The sequence below is a fragment of the Ipomoea nil genome, unplaced genomic scaffold (assembly GCF_001879475.1).
Source record: "Ipomoea nil cultivar Tokyo-kokei standard unplaced genomic scaffold, Asagao_1.1 scaffold3104, whole genome shotgun sequence".
NCBI lineage: Eukaryota > Viridiplantae > Streptophyta > Magnoliopsida > Solanales > Convolvulaceae > Ipomoea > Ipomoea nil.
Window position 1 is genome coordinate 327,725 of NW_017619532.1, and position 22,402 is coordinate 350,126.

The 22,402-nt window shown below is 36.3% G+C and overlaps 1 protein-coding gene across 2 annotated transcripts; it reads right to left on the minus strand.

The window, feature by feature from the left end:
- Positions 1-689: 689 nt before the first annotated feature.
- LOC109166581 (myb family transcription factor EFM-like) lies at positions 690-4,173 on the minus strand. Of its 2 annotated transcripts, XR_002051677.1 has the most exons (5): positions 3,708-4,173; positions 2,643-3,293; positions 2,394-2,470; positions 1,101-1,687; positions 690-885 (listed from the first exon to the last, which is right to left on the minus strand). XR_002051677.1 is itself a non-coding variant. In XM_019315480.1 (4 exons), exons 1-4 carry the CDS (start codon positions 3,922-3,924, stop codon positions 1,172-1,174), a joined length of 1,461 nt encoding a protein of 486 aa, XP_019171025.1. In that variant the 5' UTR covers positions 3,925-4,173; the 3' UTR covers positions 690-1,171. The 2 variants fall into 2 exon arrangements, 1 of the variants encoding a protein (XP_019171025.1); XM_019315480.1 differs by having other exon boundaries at positions 690-1,687.
- Positions 4,174-22,402: the final 18,229 nt, after the last annotated feature.

A 22,402-nucleotide genomic window follows, 5' to 3' on the forward strand; every position in this document is an offset into this window, starting at 1 on the left:
TAATCTCTTTTTTACGTAGCATGGTTTCAACCAATATCTTATAATTGCATTATATTGCTAAAAATAATTTATCAATTTCTGATTAAGTTTTCAACCATTGAAAAAAAAAAAGAAATGGAAATTAAAGTATTTTGAGCTTTTTCTGACCAACGTTAATGGTAATCTAACTATAATCACTGGTGAATGAAATTTATGAAAATATATCTTAAAATCTAGCATATTATTAAATCTTTTGACAATTTTTATTGATGGCTGATATTACCTACAAGTGGTTAATCTCAAATTGGCTATATATGAGTTGTCATAAAGAATATTGTTTAAAGTATACAGTTGTTCTTCTCTATCCCTCCTCTCGTTCCTTCAAAACTAGGGCATCTTTTTACCTACGTGGCACTTTCTGATAATTTTTTTTTGTAATTATTTAAAAAAAGGTGAAATTTAGTCTTACTGCCAGTATAAATTTCTGCAATTCTACTGCATTATGACTGCTTTCTGGTTCTGTAAATGTCTGGGAAAGGAAAGGGCAAATCTGTCAACCGATCAAAGATCGAAAACTTGTTCACAAAAGGAAAATTTTTCTCGCCCCAAAACCGAATAGAATAATAGAGAAATAATAGAAAAATAAATCACTGTGCCAAAAGACATAAAGATCCAAAACTTGGTAAAAGGAATCCTCCACATAGTGCCAATTGTCAAGAAAGCTCACAAAAATCCAATCTTCAATTTTATCAAATAGTACTTTAGTACATACCAAAAAAAAAAAACAAAAAAAAAAAATTACAAACTCTGTTTTCCATTAAGCCCTACCTTTTTACCCCTCTCTCTACATATAGTTATATAGAACAGGAAATTAAACTTTTTACCATTAGAACTAAAGTACTAAACCTAGTCTTAAATTTAACTCAAAGGGTAACTCAAGTACCAAAGTAATTGCTTTGTGAGGACAATTCTAGAGATGATCTGGATTCGATACTCTAAGTGACAATTTCTCTTGGGCTAGTTCATGTCTTTTGGAGTACGTTAACTGGAACTAGACTCGAACAGTAAACCGAATGGAAAAAGACCCAGAACATCTCGTGGTTTATATCAAAAACAAAAACCTAGTCTTAAATCTTAATTAATCAAATTAATTATTAATCCCATGATTAAACGTTAATTAAGCTTGGGAATGTTAGAACTTGAGAGTGATATCACTTCCATTACTCACTTCCCCATCTTCCCTTAACGCCGCCAGTGCTCTTCCCTCTCCGCCGCTATCCGCTCTCCAGCTGCCGCTCTCCGATTTTCCGTCCTCAATGCTCTCCGACCGGTCGCCGGTGCCCCGGCCGTCGGACTCTGGGGAGGTTTGGGCGTGTGGCGGTGGCTTATACATGTGGAACTGGTGGTGGAGGGGGTGGCCGGCATGGTGGTGGAGAGGGAGGTGTTGAGGTGGCGGGGGTGTCGGCGCGGCGTAGAACTCGTGACCCACCGAGAAGTGCTGGGGAGCTGGGTGATGAGCGTGGGTAGTGGTCGGATGTGCGCCGTAGAGCGTGGCGGCTGCTGCTGCTGCTGCACCACCGTGCGCGGCGGCGGCTGCGGTTGCGTACTCCGGCGGGACCCATATGCCACCTAGAACCACCAGCTGCGGCGCTGCCGCGGCAGCCGCTTGTGGGGTAGGCCCTGGCCTTCTTGTGTGCAGCCTGTATTTCTGTAAGTGTACATACAAAACAGAAAAGCAGTAGTAGTCAAAATGCATGCCTTCCCATTTGTACCTCCTAAAATATATGCACAGTACAGTCCCAAAATTTTGTACTTCAAAACTACAAATTTGTGAGTAATTAGTTGGCAAACCAATAACTGTTTTACATTTTTTTTTTTTGGGTTACACTTAGGAGAGAAATTCGTTTCCACTATTTTATAACTTTGTAACCCCAATCAAGAAAGGACTAAGGACAGGAGGCAAATTAACTTATGTTGCCCATATAGCTCATTAGCTCAAATCAAGAAGGTAAAAAATTAAACGCTCCTAAAAGGTTGAATCTCTAACTCTCGGTCCGACAGAGCATGCAGACAAGGCCAAATGTCGGTGTGCACAAGGGATCTGTCCACTTTGGATATAATCCCACAGTGACGCGCTGCTAAAGTTTGAACCTGGATATGTTAAATACTGTCTACTAAACCAGTGAGTTAAGTCCGTGCGGGCTATATAAGTATAATCTTGTATGTCATTTAAGTTGTATAGATACTGTTTAATACTATGTATCAAATACAATCAGATTTATTATATATGATTATACTTAGAACAAAAGGCACATCTATTGATTAGACGATTAGTATCTTAAAAATTCCATATAATTTATATAGAACAGTAAAAAATGGTTGAAATTATCTTTTTGTACTGGGTGTATATGTACCTGTAGATGGCTTTTAACTTCATCATTGGTCAAACCATCAACCTTCATGAGTTCTCTGATTTGTTTTGGCGTTGCAACTGTAATCATTGCCAGGAAAAGATTTAGCTAGATAGCCTAATGATTAATAAATTATTAATAATCATAATATTAATGATGATGATAATGATGAGAGTATTTTCTTGTTAAAATCCAAATTAATTTAAAGATTAAAAAACAAATTAGAATCTAAAAATAAATTTAATTAATTACCTTGAGAACCTCCCAACATTTGAAGAGCATTAACAAAGCGTCTGTGCAAGTCCGGCGACCAGCATCTTCTAGCCTTTCTATGAGGTTGTGTGGCGGTTGCGGCCGCCGTCTGAGAATCCTGCGGCGGCGGAAGAGTAGCGCCACCGCCGCCGCCGCCACCACAGTCACCGGATTTTCCTAGCTCAGTTGTTGCAGGTCCATTATTACTGCACTTGCCAAGATTCACATTAATCTCCAAACTCTTCTTCTCTTCCAATTCTTTGCCGTCCGGGGAAGCTAGGGCCAGCGTCGGGCTAGGGCAAGAACCGCTCCGATGATCTTTCGAAAACGGAAGAAAAGCTCCGCCATTATTGTTCATCTGCGGATTTGGGCTGACAGAAAACCCTATCTCAGTTTCCTTACTGGGAATCTTTTGCTGCATGGAAGATTCATTATTATTATTATTATTATTTCCTTGGCTCCATAGCTGGGCGGTGGTCATCCAATTCGCCTTGTCCCCGGTGGCGTTAGCCGCCGCCTTCTGATCCGTCGTCCCTTCCAGCGAGCTGGAATTCTTGAGAGGAATGAATTCTTCAAGAACAGGCCTCGCCGCCCCATGGTTATTATTGTTTGCCCTGAATGATTGTAGCTGTTGCTTTGAAGCCTCCATGGCTGCAGAAAATCAAGATTAATGCTTTAACAAAGCATCTAAAGTTGTGCATACATGAAAAAGCCATGCATATATAACTTGTATTAATATAGTTAATTAACATAAAAATAAAGCAAAAGGGATATGATGGTTATTAAAGCACCAAACTATACTACCCAGGCACAATTTTCAAAAACAACAGGGAAAATGAATATCCCAAATCTTAGCATTTGCCTAACTTATACTTCGATTATTCCAATAATTAAATTCTTGGTTGCTAATCCCCACTTTGAACTAAGTGGGGCACTTCCTTAAATTCATCATACTACTATTCTAACGTTACACATACCCGAAATTCATTACCCAACCTCGTGGTCTAGTCTAGTCTACTAATATAAGTATGAAACTTTTTATAAGAAGTTCCGGAGAGAAATTACCATTGGTGAGGAGTTGCATGCAAAGGGGGAGTTCGCGTTTAAACGCATCGATCTTGAGGCGTTCTTCTTCGAGGCGAGAGAGAAAGTCTTCAAGCTTTTGCAGGGTTTGATCGTTTTGGTGATGGGGATGAAGATGATGATCTCCAAAGGACTTGAGAAGCATGGAGTAGGTGTGGGGTTTGCAGTCAAGGGTTAGCTCCGAGGGCGATGCCATCATATGTATGACAAGCTGATTGATGATCTTTTCAAGAATATTGTTGTTGTCTTATAGGTTTGATCGATTTTACTACATAAAAACTATCTCTTCAGCTAGATTCAAGAAATGTTAGTAATGCTCAAACAACAAGCAAGCTAGCGGGGAGAGAATTAGGGATGTGGATGAGAACACACAAGTGGTGGGGTGGGAGAGAGAGAGAGAGAGAGAGAAAGGGGAGATGTGTTGTTTGTGAACACAAGGAGGATCGAGTGGGGGGAGAGTCCTCTTTTTAGAGGGTTGTGTTGGAGGGAGAGAATAAAGTAGGGTTCTAGAGAGGAGAGAGAGAAGAGGATAGAAAGAGAAAAGAAAAATTAAAACCAAAGGTAAGAAAAAGAAAGGAAGAGAGCGGATGGTGTAAATTCTTGCAAGTTACAAACAAAGAGCAAAGGCAAAAGGACAATGCCAAGTCCTTTTTTTAATCTATATATATATATATTCACACACAAACATTTTTTACGCCACAATGTTTGTATTTAAATAAAATTATATAGGTGAAGTCTATTATTATTGACATTGAAATTAATGTTTGCACTCTTTTAAAAATAATTATCTAAATACTTATTATATATAGTTTGTATGATATTATGTTGTAGATAGTACTTTTGATTAAAATTACTTTAAGTTTTGTTAATTCGCTTTTGAATAAGTTTGACATTGTCTTTGTCTTTATTGTTATATGCTTTTTATGTGCAATTGAGTTACTTCTGCTAGTTTACAAAAAAAAAAAAAAAAACAGATTTGAATCTAAAATAGCTCAACATTATTATTATTATTATTATTATTATTATTATTATTATTATTATTATTATTATTATTATTATTATTATTTTTGGGTAATTGTTGTTTCAATTTCATATATAATTATATTGGATTTAAATGTAATGACTTTGTTGTATGAGTTGCAAACATGAATAGCGTCAGAAGAATGGGTATGCATTACTTGCACAAATTGAATCGAGTTATTTACAAAAATGTCACTGCATTTTTTTTAAGTTACATCTGATCCATTAGATTTGGACAGATGGACAACTGTGATTGGTTCTCATTCCTCTCCTAAGCTCATGGTTTCACCTGACTGCATATATATATATATATATATATATATATATATATATATATATATATATATATATATATATATATATATATATATATATATATATAGGGAAGGGTTCAGGTGCGGTAAAAGCTTCCCGTGCAGTTGGACGCATCTTCAATATTAATATGGCACATCTTAGGTATACAAATCACCACGCACATTAAGCACACAAACAAAGCACCTTAAGAACACAAATCACAAACTCACGCACATTAAGCATAAAATTCACGCACATTAAGCACAAACCTCACGCACATTAAGCATTAAACTGACGCACTTTAAGTATTAACTTACACACCTTAAGTTCCAACAACTACTGACATTAATCGCTAACCCCACGCACATTAAGCACACACCCCACGCAAATTAAGTCCAAACCCAAACACCTCAAATTTACCGAGATGCAAAAATTATCAAAATGCCACCGCGTTTTTTAATTTAATTTTGATAATCTTGGACGTTGATTTAAACGAGATGAATGACTCAGATTAAACCGCACCTGAGGTGCCCACCCGCACGGGAACCCAGTTCTATATATATATATATATATATATATATATATATATATATATATATATATATATATATATTGAAATGGCTCCATTCCCTTGCAATTGGATAATGGGTAAGATTGGAGGAGGAATGGGAATCTGTTGGTGTCTGACATGCACCTGAGGGGAGGGGTGATATGGTGAGGGAAAAATTAAGAGTGTGATATTGGAACCTTAGGGACTGGGATAGTCTTTGTACGAATTCAAATCACTCACACAAAAGATGATTCTTCTTCTCCCTCTTCCAACCCTGCCTTTTCCTTCCTTTCTTTTTTTACCCTTTACTCTTTTCGTTGTCCACATTCACTTGCATATATGCAAATAAACATCCACTTTTCATGTAGTTCACAATTTTGATTCCAAAGCCTATAAATGCTCATTAATGTTACCATAATATCTAGTACAAACTCAATGTCTTTTCAAAATTTTAAGGCTTTGCACATGGAACAAGAGGCACAGTGTTAATCAGCACTATTGTCTCTCACTAGTAAAAAACAACTTTCTGCATCTGTTATACAATAGACGCAGATTGTCAATACAATATGTGTTTATTGTGGAAAGGACGCAGATTGTGTGCACTTTCCGCGTCTGTTCCAGTCAAGCTACGACCATTAGCTACTATGGTCGAAACCAGTAACAGAAATACAAGAAGACTATGAAGACAATGGGCCAGACATAATTCATTCAGGTTGCTTTCCAACTTATTTCCTAGACCCTAAAAAGTGAGGATGCTCATTCCGCTGTTGCAACTCCCTAGCCTTTTGACGTTTGACCTAAATTAAAATTTATCATTAAATAATAACATGTTAATTTTTTTGAAAGTAATAACATATTAATATTAATAAAGCATTAAGACTAATAAAACATGATTATCAAGCAATCGAATTACATAGTGTACCATGAACTCGTCAACGATTTGCTTCAAATTTCTCTCATTGTTCTTCATTCAACTAGTCATATAATTCTGAGAGATTTATATAATTATATATTTTGTGCTTTTTGTTGATGAAATCACGCACCAATATTGTTTTGAAGTCTTTCCAACGCATCACCGCAATCCTCAAAATCACTTGTTTTTTTTTAATCATCTGCGATATTAAACTCTTTTTGAATAACAACAATACAATAACAAATAATTAGACCTTACTTTAACCCAATAGGATAGCTCAAGTGGCAAATGAGCTCTCTTTATGGGGGAGAATTTTGGGATAACTCGGGTTTGATTCCCATAAGTGACAATTGCTATTGAGCCAGCTCATGTGCCTCTCGAATCGAACCATCAAAGTCAATTGTGATGTGTTCATCATTTCCTTCTTCTTTTTCATTTTTTTTTTTTTTGCATGTCGTAGGTCCTCAGGTCCTCTTGCTTTAGACAGTGAGATAGACTATGATGTAGGCTCTAACATAGGCTCTATAGGACCTGCCAAATGATCTGTTTGATCGACTAGGCCTGTGCCGCGGACGGTTTGGATGGTGGGGAGGGAAATCTGACGGATTTTGGATTTTAGTTTTGAATCCCCAATCCGTTTTATTTTGTTGATTTATCCGTTCAGTTATAACATTGTTCGGATCGGATCGGATAGTTTGGATATCCTTTTGTTTTTCCGTTTTAAACAAATGTAAAAATCAATTCAAAAATCAGTTCAAAAATCAACATCAAAAGGTCATTAATAGAAAAAGTTAAATAGCTAACAATTTAGTATCTAACTGAATAAATAACTGATAGTGTAATAGACTAATACTGTAATACTAACTTAGTAATTAGTATTACTAAGTAGTCTATTAACTAACACCAATAGTTAAGTGTCTAATACTCTAACAAAAGTAAATTAAGTTGTTACAGATTTAAGACCAAAAGGATCAAAACTCTACACAAGTGTTAAGTGTAAAGGAAGTAACTTCTCAAATTTACAAAATACACAACTACTGAACTGAAGCACCAAAATCAGCAAAATCAGCAAAAATCAGCAAGTGTCAACTCTTAGATTTTTAGACAATTAGACCTACTCTTCTTCCTGTGAATTATGACAAGTTAGTGAAAATAATTAGTACACAAGCAAGCATTAGAATTCTAAAAAAAATGAAACACTTAGAAGGGATTATATCAATTTTGGCTCAGTAAGCATTTTTTCCATATCAATTTGGATTAAGGGCAAATTGCTTCAATATAACTTAAGTATAGAGCAACTCACCAACTTAATCCTTTTCGGATTAAAGGCGGAAGCTTCATCATTGCCAACTTAAAGGGAACAAACATAATAAAATAGTTCATACATTACCAACCAAATGCCCAAGGGACTTGAGGCAGCAACTTAGTAAAAATTACCAAGAAATAGATGAATGATCAAGCTAGTAACTAATAACATTAGTCATAGTGGGCTCAAAAAATACCAATTCCCCACTGTAAAAGATTGCAATAAAATCATACAGAACTACATAAGTAAATCAAGGTTATCAAGTAATATAAAGAATAACATTACAGGAATCGTAGCAAGTGTAGAACCAAGAGGCCTCCCACTTCCACCATCACCACTTAACTCTGCAAAATAAACAAAAGTTAAAAGTATTAACAATTTAACATATAAGTATAAAACAGTAAAAACAGTAAAACACTAAAGACCTAAAGACTAAAGTTATACCTTTTTCAAACCTCTCCAACAATGCTTCCACAATTTTTTTTGGAGTTAATGAACTCCTAAAAGGATCCAATACTCTCCCAGATGTACTGAAGGCAGATTATGATGCAACAGTTAAGATTGGAATGGCTAGGACATCCCTAACAAGCTTAGACAGAACTGGAAACCTAGCAGAGTGAATCTTCCACCATCCAAGTATATCAAAAGATTCTTCCTCTTCAGCTATTGCCTCACTCAAGTACATATCCAACTCAAGTTTGTTTCTTACCCCCAGACTCCAATTTTTGTTTTTTAATTGAGACTTGAGTAAATGTTGTGGCCTCCCAACTGAAGCAGAAGAGGCAGATGAAGACTGAACAGAAACAGGAACAGAAGGGACAGAACTCACACTAGTAGGGTTAAAATTGACAGAATAATCATCAAATAACTCAGTCAGAGCATCAAACACTTTCACATAATATGGTTTACTCTTTTCCTCACCATACATATGATTAAGCTGAGTAAGCATATACTCTAACTTGTCCCTAGGGTCTAGAATGTTTGCAAAAAAAAAAAAAAAAAATTAAAAAAAATCATTAGATTCATTTTATCAACATCACCCCAATACTTCTCAAATTTTGCCATCATATTTTTCCCCATATCACCCACTGCCCCACTAGCTTCCACCATGTCCTTCAATGGACAGTACAGATAAGAAATCTTAGTAAAGAATGTGTTTGAGGTGACATATAACGAACTAGAAATTCTAATGGTCATGCCATAAAAACACTTCAATAACTTGATCAAACTGCCAACCGATTCTCAGTCCATAAAATCGGGAATAGAATTACCCAAGTCACACTTGAAAGAACAATCAGATTCCAAAGATTCAAACACTTTCTGGTAAGTTAATGCAGATTGCAACATCAAATAGGTAGAGTTCCTGTTGGAAAATTGGTGAATAAATCGATACACAAAATATATATAAAATATATATTTGTCCCGAAAGATGGAATTTAATTTATACAAAAATTAATTCCAACCAATTTTGGTACAAAACCAAAATTACATACATATATATATACCTCGTATATATATTAACCAACTAGGGATTTATTTTATCAAAATAATCCCACTACAACTAGTACGAAACTAGTACACGGGACTTAATTTTCACGAAACTAATCCCACCACAACTAGTACGAAACTAGTACAAGGATTTAATCTATCCGAGATTAATCCTACCACTTGGTCCGAAACCAAGAACAAAAATAAACAAGAGACGGGTTTCTAACCTGAGGTTTAACCCAATGCGAAGAAACAAGAAGAAGCAGATGAAGCCCGAGTCGTGTGTACACACACTCTCCTTAAAACCGATTCGCCACCTCCCGAGGGTGCTAGGATCGTTGTGGCGTCAGTCTCCCAGGATAAAACGGACTACGACTTTGGCGTTCGAGCACTCCAACCCAAAGCCCGGCGAACTAGAACACAAGTTGAGCACTCCGATGTTTTATGGAATTATGTTGGCAAACAATTTTCTCTTTTGAAATCAGGGAGATTAGAGAGAAAAACAATGGTTTTTTGAGTTTCAAAAAAAAATGGTGTAAAACATTATGCCAACATAACAAGCTATTTGTAGGGAAAGAGGAATTAAGTAGCATTATAACGGCCATTAACCAACATAAATCCAAGATTTAATAATTCGATAATAACGTTTGAAACGGTCGTAATTATTATCGTAATAATTCCAACGGTCACGAACTTAATACGCGATTAATTCGTACCGACCACAACGACCTGTTTCAAAATATCTTAGTGACCGAGAAGTCCGTACAAACCCGAAGATTTAACGAATTGGGACCGAAACCACACCCGAGTGGTCCGCAAGCACCGAAATGGTGTAGCACGAATCAATGCATATAGCATTGACTCGTGCTAGAAGCACCAAATTGGTGCTGCACGAGAGCTCACACGAGAGGAGCTAAACTCCATTTCACTAATTAAGCCTACCAAGGCTTAATACATTCGTCCATACATCATCACAACACGAATGCATCCCAATTCAATTAAGCTTTTCAAGCTTAATTACACTTAAGCTTCCAACCAACTTTCGTGCAAACGAAAGTTATTAAAATGCTAATTTCCAATTAGCATTTAAACTTAAGTTTTTGACTTCTCTCAAATAGGTTCACTTTGAGAATCAATTTCTCATTCACCTATTATCCATTTTGAGCGTACATTATATCAAATTCTTCGTCTCACTACGAAGAACCCGAATCCACTTTAACCCGACCCAAATCGGAAGTGGACCCACATATATTTGTACCACAAAATAATCACTCAAAATGCCATTTTTAGCTAAAAATTCCAACAATCTCCCACATGAATGAAAATTGATTTTCGGGACGAGGAAAAATCGACACGAACGTGCTCAACGGTCGGTCCCTGCATAGCATAGGTAGGTATTACCCTTTGAACCTTGCCTTGTGAAAATATGTTTACTCTACTGGCTGTATGGTAGAACTTGATGTCTTTGAACCAACTGCCGTTTGTGTAGACGATGACATATCCCACACAGGAACCTTCCAACCTTTGTTCTGTTCTCATGGGTGTGCCCGTTTTGGTCATGGGTCACCTTCCTGGTTCTGCGAGAGTTTCTAAAGAATTGAGCCCATCAATTCTCCTTTGAAGCGACCCCACTTCTCTCTAACATAGGTGATTCTTTATCGAGTATCCCGCATACTCACACATGTCAACCGACATTTGAATCATTAAAGCATCAACATGCTAGCCTCGTGCGGGAGTCACTGTTCTAACGAGGAATGGTAGGGAGTCCGGGACCCCCACAGTGACACGCTTCGTTCCATAATTTAGTTGTCCCATTGAACCTAGGTGCCAGCTAGGTTGGGTGTCCACTATAGAACTTTTATTCCATGTGCTTCAAACCCATTCCTCGTTCCAATTTCTCAACAACCATTTGCTTACCCTCGGGTTAGCGAGTTAGCGGCCGCTACGTTATCTTTTGACATCACGTAGTCAATAGAGATAACCCTTGTTATGAGAAATTGTTTAATGGTATTATGTCTAGGACTTATAAGTCTAGACTTACCATTCCACATCTAACTCTGTACTTAACCAATTTTGGCTTGACTATCGCAATGCACACAAATTGGAGGTACGAGTTTATCTATAGGAACATTCCCGAAAAATGGCATAGCCAATCGGCCTACTCGCTCGCGACACGAGTGTAAGGCTCTCAGCTTTGATCCCGTCATGGATCTTAGCTATCACAAATCGTTTCGAGAATTTCCTTACAACCAACTGCACTGGCCTACGTAAACACGTAGCCTTCAATGGACTTAGCGTCCTTTGATATCTTTTAACGTGCTATACTTTCCAAATACAGCTAGATATCCCACGTAGTGCAGTCCAAAGTCACGAGCATACCTTAAGTATCTCATAACTTCCATTATTGCCTTCTAGTGCGTATCACTAGGGTTACTCGTATGTCAACCGAGTTTGTTAACCGCAAGGCAATATCCGACGTAGTACCACCCATTTGATACAATTAAACTACCAATAATCTGGATGTATTCTCCGTGAGAAATACAATCTCCGTGATTATTGGCTAGTTGTACGTTAGTGTCTAACGGTGTCCAAGCCACTTGATTATCATCCTTTGCAAGGATTCAATCAACATAATGAGATTGGCTTAACACGAGACCGTACGGTATTCTCACGATTTTAATCTCGAAGATTAAATCTGCCAAACTCACACCTCTCATGTCAAATCTCAAATTTAACATGTTCCTGGTAGAATTGATCCTTTGATCATTACTACCCATGATGAGTTTATCGTGTATAAACAAGTAATGATATCACCGTCTATCGTATCCATTACGTAGACACACTTTTCACATTCGTTTATACTAAACTCATTGGTTATCATTGCATGATCAAACTTCACGTGCCAATGCTTAGGCAATTGTTTCAAACCATACAATGATTTCACCAATCACACACTTTCTTTCTATAGCGCGGAACCACAAGACCCTCAGGTCGTTCCATGTCTATTAAGAAAGTGATTTTCCACATCCATTTGATGAACTTCCAAGTCTCGCTAAGCAGCTTTGGCAAGTATCATTCTAATGGATTTCATTCTCATCACAAGAGAATATATATCGAAGTAACCGTGGCTCTCGCGTTGCATGTAATCTACAATTACACGCCCGGCCATTTACTTCAATATAACCAACCAGTTTTTATCTTCCGACACATGATCCACTAAGATCCAGAGGTTTTACAACCCGGAGGAAGAACAACCAGTTTCAAGTATGATTCTTTAAGATAGAATCTACTTCACCTCGGTAGCCTCTCTCATGTTGGTCCATCTGTAGAAGTCACCACTTCTACATATGTTCGAGGCTCATTTTCTAACAACCATGTCAGAAAATCTGGTTCATTTTCTAGTAAACAAGTTAGAATATGCGCATCACATTCTAACATATACGTCAGAAAATATGGACCAAAGGATTTTTCAATCCTTGCTCTCTTGCTACGTCTAGCTTCGAGCTCGGGTTCTCTTTCATACCCTCCAACCACAGCTACGTCGAACGTTCATTTCAACGTGCTAGGTTCATTCATTGAACCTTCGCAGAAATACATTCACAAACAACGATGAATTTCTTGATTCAATTTATCGTGTTCTTATGTACGCCCAAAACATAGGACTCGTGTACTAAGAACCAAAAAACGCCTTTGGCAAGACACCCCCACATTTCAGGTATTAGTAGGAAAGTTTCCTACGTACCCATAACCCATAAGAAGCCTTATCGAGTTTCGTGCGGGTAACCTTATTTAAAAGGTACTTACTTGTCCAAAGTCTTGTCTGACCCCACACACTTTGAGGTAGACCCGAACTTATCAACGTCTTGATATTTATGTTCGGCAACAACGTTCGATTGAGGTGGATACCGTGTCGTACGCTCGAGTACGATACCAATGCTTGCGCAGAAATCACCAATAGGTGTTTCATATTCACCACATCGATCGTTTCTAACCGCCTTAATTCCACGATTAAGTTGGTTTTCCACTTTATTCTTATAAAGAATAAATTTATCAACAACATCATTTTTGCCCTCAAGCAAAACTCACTTAGCACTACCGAGTGCTATCGTTAATACTCCGAGAAGTACATCCAAGATGTCACCCGAAGGTTACGTACCTCCACTTCTCGATAACTCGCCTATGACCGAAATGTACGTTTACTTCTCGATCACATGGCCTAGAGGTGCTTCTAGCACTTCACAGACCCGAGATGTGCACTTCACTTCTCGGTGGTTTTGCCACATCACAAATATCATATTTGTGCTTATCATAAAATTTGGAATATGGTCCATGCTAATTAATCTACGTATAGATTCAAAATTACCATGACCTTGTCTACTGTGCCACAAACATGAAGACCCAACCAGGCAAGACCAATTAATATTGTTCTTATTAATTACGGTTATTACACCGAGCTTATAGCCCAATTAGTAATTAACCCTTGCCTTCATTCCAAAAATAGACAAAACCTTGTCTTAATCCATAATAGTGTCAACTTTATAAGTCATTACACCATTACTCGCAAGTTAGGTGGTTCAAGATTTATTTTGTTGTCCCAACACTTCCGTCATTTGTCACAAATTAATTTCATACTAGTACAATTTGTATCTTTAATCAAGTTAATTTTCACACAATTAACAAGATTATATCAACCAAATTTTCCAACTAGTTGAATCATGCTTATATAATCGTATTAAGAATATTATTTAAAATATTCAATACACTTGAGCTTTGACGCTCACGATTATATAGACATTCCAATTTTGACAAATTGACTATGCTTGAAATCTAGAACTGAAGTCCTTTACGAGATTTCAACATGCAACACGTTTGTTACATACCACTATGGCCGTTAAGCCATTCAAGCATTTTCCGTGGAATTGCTTCTTGAAGTCCTTTCTGCCCAAAGGCAACAAATGGATACCAGATTCCATTTGAAATGCTTCACTCACAATCATTCCTTCGTCAACTTGACTTAGGACGATCCCGGAATTCACCATCTTGTATTCAAGTAATCGGCTAACGACAAACATTTTTGCCTTAGCGTCATCACTATTATACTTCAGGTCCAAAGATTCCCACAACGAGTCACACAAACCATTCAAAACATAGTTTAGGCATAGGAAAACCAAATATTTCCAAATCCGTACTATGCTAACAGTTTGAGCGTTAGACTCGTGTTCCTTTCCACTAGTAACCATCTCGGTCAAGAACCATGACATGCCGAGAATTACAAGGTTGTACAACGTTTTAAGTTGCAACCCTTCGAATTTCAACTCTTTGAATTTCCATGGTCTTTCGACCAATCCACAAGGCACCGTCCCATGTACCTTCATCGTAGGGATATACCCTTTGATGCCATCATCGGTCTCCGAACCAAAGTTCATCGGGGTTTCGGATTGTGCAACTACGTTGCCGATCCGACCAAATGAATGTGCACCACGAGCAACATTCACGGTTCCACCACTCGTGGAATCCATCGACTTTAAATCACCAAAAATTAATCGGTTTTAAGATTGTTGGAAAATTGGTGAATAAATCGATACACAAAATATATATAAAATATATATTTGTCCCGAAAAACATATATTTGAGCTGCACGAGAGCTCACACGAGAGGAGCTAAACTCCATTTCACTAATTAAGCCTACCAAGGCTTAATACATTCGTCCATGAATCATCACAGCACGAATGCATCCCAATTCAATTAAGCTTTTCAAGCTTAATTACACTTAAGCTTCCAACCAACTTTCGTGCAAACGAAAGTTATTAAAATGCTAATTTCCAATTAGCATTTAAACTTAAGTTTTTGACTTCTCTCAAATAGGTTCACTTTGAGAATCAATTTCTCATTCACCTATTATCCATTTTGAGCGTACATTATATCAAATTCTTCGTCTCACTACGAAGAACCCGAATCCACTTTAACCCGACCCAAATCGGAAGTAGACCCACATATATTTGTACCACAAAATAATCACTCAAAATGCCATTTTTAGCTAAAAATTCCAACAGTTCCATCTAGTTAGAACATCTAAACACAAAGAAGACCTTTGTTCAATACTCAACAAATCAGCCAAATCCCTAAACTTCTTAAGCTTAGCAGGAGAGTTTCTAACATATCTGACCACCTCCCTAACTTTCTTGACAGAACTATCACAGTCTTTCAGACCATCTCGAACTACCAAGTTTAAGATATGGGCAATGCATCTCATGTGAATATACTTTGCCCTCACAGTAGATGTTCCCCAATACACCAATTTTTTCTTCAGAAACCTCATAGCAGTGTCATTGTATGAGGCATTATCAACAGTCCACAAAAAAGACATTCCTAAGCCCCCACTCTAGGAAACAAGTTTCTAGGGCTTTGGCTATATATTCACCTTTGTGAGAGGTAACAGGGAGAAATGCAATGATTTTCTTATGAAGCTTCCACTTAGAATTAATGAAATGGACAGTGACCACCATGTAGTTAATCCTTTGGATGGATGTCCAAGAGTCAGTTGTGATACTAACCCTATGACTGTTTCCCCTTAAAAATTCCTTCAGTTTTAGTCTCTCATCTTCATAGACAACTAGGATGTCCTTACTTATAGTCCATCTAGATGGAACTATAAACCTAAGGCAAGCAATAGCTATGAACCTCCTGAAACCTATTCCCTCCATAAATCTAAAGAGCAGTTCATCATTGATTATCATTTCAACCAAGGCCTTCCTAATTGACTCTTGATTAAGTACCCAGATCCCTATTTCCCCATAGTAGGTTGAGCAGAATTAGAAGATGTAACAGCTTGAAATGTTACAAGAGACTGCCTAGTATCCTTGGAGTGAGGATTTTCAGACAACTCAACATGTGGTTTCTTAAGGAAGATGTACCATGTCTTTTTGACTCACACTGATACACTTTTGCATAGTAAATACACTTGGCTTTGACAGTAACACCATTACTGTCATTTATTTCCTCAAAATGATCCCATACTCTGGATTTGGAATCAACCTGCTTCTTCTTCTTTTCAGGAACTGCAGCAGGAGGTTGCACATTCTGTTGATCATTTTGCTCAGCCGTTTGGGCTTCCACTCCTGAAGGTCCCTCTACTAAAGAGTTGGGAGGTTGACTACTAGGCATACTGATATTTTCCATCTAAGAAATAGTTAACTATCAGTACACATAAGTATGGTTCATATTCAAGAATAATAGACAGTCTCACAGTCAACCATACAATTACACAGAATCACAGAGCATGAAAGCAGAAACCATTCCAGAATCAAACACATTTTGTGTCATCATTTTCAAAGAATACATAATTGTTTTTATTTATTTTACTTTGTGTCACCATTTTCAAAACCATTAAGGGCATACATCCATAAACTTGACATTTTTTACTGAAATTCAAATTCAGGGTTTTAATTTCCCTTTCCAAAGGCAGAGACTGTTATACTTATTATACAGCTCATGACCTCATGTTCATCAGACGTCATTATCTGGACTTCACTACTTAGGGGCTTCCACCACATCAGTCTATCACAATTACTCAGAGACTCGGACTCAGAGTATGAGAAAAACATTTCACAAACTGACAGTATAAATTATAAAACTAGGGTTTGCAATACACAGTCAATAAGCCAGTGCTTCCACTAGATATGTGACAGAAGTCATAGAACAAACATATCATAAATTCTCAAAAAATGAGAAAAACATTTCACAAACTAACAGTATCAAATTAGGGTTTACAATATAATAACCATTCAATAAGTCAGTGCTTCCACCAGATATTAACATAACATATCACAAATTCTCACAAAATGCATCAATACATTTCACAAACTGACAGTAATCATAGTATAAAACTAGGGTTTGCAATAAGTCAGTGCTTCCACCAGATATTCACATAAGTGACATAATTCACATAACATATCACAAATTTGCATAATATCATAACAACTTTTGGAAATCAAAATTTTAAAACTAGGATTAGACGATTTACTTCGTTTCTCACAGATACCCCGGAGAACAAGGGCTTCTTTTTACAGATATCACGACAGCAGTCACAACACCAGTAACAAGGGCTTCCACCAGACCTGAGATGCTGAGACCAAACCACCGGAGTACCGGACTACACAACGGATGAATCTCAGAGAGCGAGAGATTCAGAGTAGTGTGTTGAGAGAAATCAGATTCGCGAAGGGAGAATGGAGAGAAATCTCAGAGACTTAGAGAGTGAGAGACTGAGAGGGTGAAAGAGACAGAGAATGAGAGAAACCCTAACTTCGACTGCGCGAAGGGAAAATGAGGAGTGTGTGTGTGTGTGTGTGTGTGTGTATATAATAAGGCTAAACGACGCCATATCATATTAGCCGTATGGAGGATCGTGTTTAGGCTGATACCAGATGAGAATTCAAATTTCAATTCAATCAGAAAAGATAGGATTACAGGAGAGTATATCTGAAGCTATCTCTAACTATTCCTATCTAACAGGTTATTAACAGAAGACTTATTCTAGCCACATACAAATAACTATAGGCTATAAATATAAACATATTAATAACACTAATATTACTCACAATCTAAAGGGAAAATGACACTTTTTTCCCTGTGTTGTTTACTAATAGCACATTTTCGCCCTGTGATGTTTATGTAATCACTTTGTCCCCTCAATTATTTTTGAAGTGGCTATTTTCCCCAATCTCCATTAAATAAATGTTAGGGATGTTAAATATAGGGATAAAAATGACATTTCATTATTTATTATTATTATTATTATTATTATTATTATTATTATTATTATTATTATTATTATTATTATTATTATTATTAATGAATTTGGTTTGCAATATAACTGTGCATTTTAGGCGTGGAGTACTGCAGTATATTAGGGCGATGGGTGGGAATTATTATTATTATTATCATTATTATTTTTATTATTATTATTATTATCATTATTATTATTATTATTATTATTATTATTATTATTATTATTATTATTATTATTATTATTATTATTATTATTATTATTATTATTATTATTATTATTATTATTATTATTATTAGTAATGAATTTGATTTGCAATACAACTGTGCATTTTAGGCATGGAGTACTGCAGTATATTAGGGCGTTGGGTGGGGTCGTCCATTAATAATAATAATAATAATAATAATAATAATAATAATAATAATAATAATAATAATAATAAGTTAAATGTCATTTTTACCCTCATATTTAACAGCCCTAACACTTACTTAACGGAGAGGGGGAAAAATAGCCACTTCAAAAACAATTGAGGGGATAAAGTGGTTACATAAACAACACAGGGAGAAAATGTACTATTAGCAAACAACAGAAGGGGAAAAGTGCCACTTTCCCATATCTAAAATATATTAAAAATACATAACATAAAATTGAATACTTAGATAATTATAAATAAAATATAAAAATATTACGTACCGTTAGTGCAACAATGACAGGAGCTTTTAGCAGTGCAGCAGCCACCGATGACCTTAACGTGCTGTGTGAAGACAGGCGATGGAGGCAATCGTTATACCCTACATCACGGAGCGCGTAGCACTGTGCGTTGCGCGTCTCCCAAAACGACGTCGTTTTGGGGTCATTTTAAGAGGCGCGGTAGGAAGTTGCTGTGGTTATGTGTATTTGTTCATACAATTATGTATATTTGTTCATACAGTTATGTACATTTTTTATACAATTATGTACATTCTTTTTATACAATTATGTACATCCGAATCAGAAAATTTGTGTGTATTAGGTTAAGAGTTGATGTGTAATATGTTAAAAATTTATTTTTATTATGTATTATGTTAGATTATGTGTATTATCTTTTAAAAAGAGTATGTATATTTTGTTATATAATTATGTACATTCATGCATACAATTATGTGTATTCTAGTATAACATTATGTACATTTTTGAACAACGGGTTTTTTTTAAAGAAAAAATTACTGCCATTCACTGGGGCGGGAAATTCGAAAAAAAAATAAAAATTAAAACGACGTCATTTTGCATCTGGGCGCACAGTGCAACGCGCGCCGTGGTGTAGGATATAAACTGCCCGATGGTGGGCGTCTGGCGACTTTCCCCTACTATTTGCGTCCGTTGTGAGAGAACAACAGACGCAGAAAGTCTATATATTTAAACAATAAAAAAGAAATTTATTTGTGAATTTTTAATTACAAAAATTGTCACCGTTGTACGCGTTTGTTTGTTTGTTTTTTTTTTCACCAGACGCATATTGTTAGATTTTTTGGGTCATTTTTGTACTAGTGTCTATGTGAGAGTGAGAGGATTGGGACACCGAGAGAGAGAGAATAGTACGGAATATATGCATGTTTTATGGTGGGAAATATATATATATATATATATATATATATATATATATATATATATATATATATATATATATATATATATATATAGTGTAGGGTTCTAGTGAGAACATGTGCTTATGTGAGAACTTGAGAACACATCATGTGTATCCATCTAATATTTTTTTAATGGTATAGTTTAGATTAAGTGTGTGCCGACGCGCATTAAATGTGTGCAAACACACTTAATCGCGTTTGCACACATTTAATGCACGTTTGCACACACTTAATCTAATTTAGACCATTAAAAAATATTAGATGAATGCACACGATTTGTTCTCACGTTCTCACTTAAGCAGGTGTTCTCATATGATCTTAAATATATATATATATATATATATATATATATATATATATATATATATATATATATATATATATATATATATGTTGGTCCCGATAGAATGAGATGAGAGTCTAGAGGGGGAGTGAATAGACTCTTTTCGTTAGAAGCCCTAAACGTCACCTTTCGGTGTCTTGGCGCAGCGGATAAGATAGATTTGTTTTAGATACTTTCCACGAGTTTGTGTAATTAGACAAACTTTCGGTAATGATAATAAAGGAATGATATGAATGCAAAAAGAAAAGCGTAAGTAAGGAGTTAGAGGGGACACGAGATTTTATAGTGGTTCAGCCAATGTTGCCTACTCCACTCTTCTTCCACAACTGTTGGAAGGATTACACTATCACTCTTAGTACAAGTACACAAAGACTTCCTTGATCACTAAGCCGGACAGCCTTCGTAGGTTTTTCAACTCCTCGAGTTTACTCCGCCTCTATCAACTTCTTCTCCTGAGTTGAGGTTGGTAGAAAATGATTTCTTGTATTCTCCAACGATGAGGCCTTGACTCTGAGATATGATTGCTTCAACTGATATCAAGACTTCCTTGAGGTGTAAGACAAATGATTCTTCAAGTAACTTAGCACCTCAAAACTGGTTCACAAAAGCTTTTAGTGAATTGTAGACTTTTCAAGAGCTTTTGTAAGAGAGTAAGTCGAATGATAATGAACCAGCACCTTCTTAGCTGATGAAGGTCGGTTTTTATAGGTGATGAAAATTCATCCGTTGGAGGGAGATGAAATTTTCAAACCCTTTAACCATTGGACAAGGACCGGGGAGCTTCATGCATTAAATGCTCCATTAATGAGGTTGTACCATGTAGCCGTTGAAGGTATGGAAAGCATTAGGATTTGTCTTTTAGCTCCAGGAGATGGTACATCTTTATTTAATGCCTTTGAAAAGTGTGTCCCATAAGATGAAGTCCTTATTGTCCTAGGATGTTGTCAAGTCAGACAGGTGGAACATTCTTCTCGTTGTTGAAGAGAAGTAATGCTTGGTAAAGATCGTCTTTAACAAAAACTGTCCTTTCGTGCTTGTTGACAACTCCTGCTTGACTTTCGTTGTTCTTCATGTCTCGTGTCTTCTTTCGCCTTGGAGACCCTAACATCTAGTCATAACTCATTTTCGTGTGTTTGTCTAGCTTAACACGAATTACAGAGGAGTTATGGCAACTCTCGTCTAGGACGAAAGCAGCGATTAAAAAGAACTAAAGGTTAGGGGTCTACTTTTCTACATTACATTGGTATCATCAAAATCCTAATACAATGTTCCTAACAATATATATATATATATATATATATATATATATATATATATATATATATATATATATATATATATATATATATATAGTGAAAGGTTCCCGTGTGGTTGTGCGGTTGATTAATGTGCGTGAGATTTTGTAGTCAATGTGCGTGAGTGTTGTGCTTAATGTGCCTGAGATTTGTACTTAATGTGTGTGAATGTGTAAATGTAGCAGAAAATATGGATGTCAGCTTCTTCCCCATCTCTAGTAGCCATTGCCCCCTCCCTGATGATGATGATGCGGAGGCGGCTATGGTGGTTAAGAATTATAGGAATAATACAACAGAAATCCACACTTTAGTTTTTGTGCAAATTTTGTTGTGCGTGCATCATCTATATAAACATTCAAGTACACTGAAGGTAGCTGATAATCCAGAATCTATGGCCAAATTGAAGGAAGAAGTAACAAGAAGCTTGGGCGTTAATATATGTGCGTGAGTTTTCTGTTCTGCTTCCTTCTGAGCTCGTAATTCTGAACTACTCATGCACATTAAGCACAAATCTCACGCACATTAAGCACAATACTCAGGCACATTAAGTACAAAACTCACGCACATTAACATTACGCACATTAAGTACAAATCTCAGGCACATTAAGCACAACACCCAGGCACATTAAGTATAAAACTCACGCACATTAATCAACCGCACAACTGCACGGGAAGCCACAAATGCATATGATTCCTTCCCCCTCTCTCTCTCTCTCTCTCTCTCTCTATATATATATATATATATATATATATATATATATATATATATATATATATATATATATATATATATATATATATATATATATATATATAGGGAGGCCTTCACGTAAGAACCATTGATTAGGTAGGAACTTAAGAACTTATCCAAGCCATTAAAATTTACACAATCTAAGGTCGAGATAATTAGTCATTTTTATCTGGATCTTAAACATAATTAATTAGAAAGGGCAATAGTGTAATTCTGACCATCAACTAATTATAAACCTAATATTATATTTAGATTCTTTCCTAGGTTTTAGGATGACAAGATACGGAAGGAAACCAATTGGACT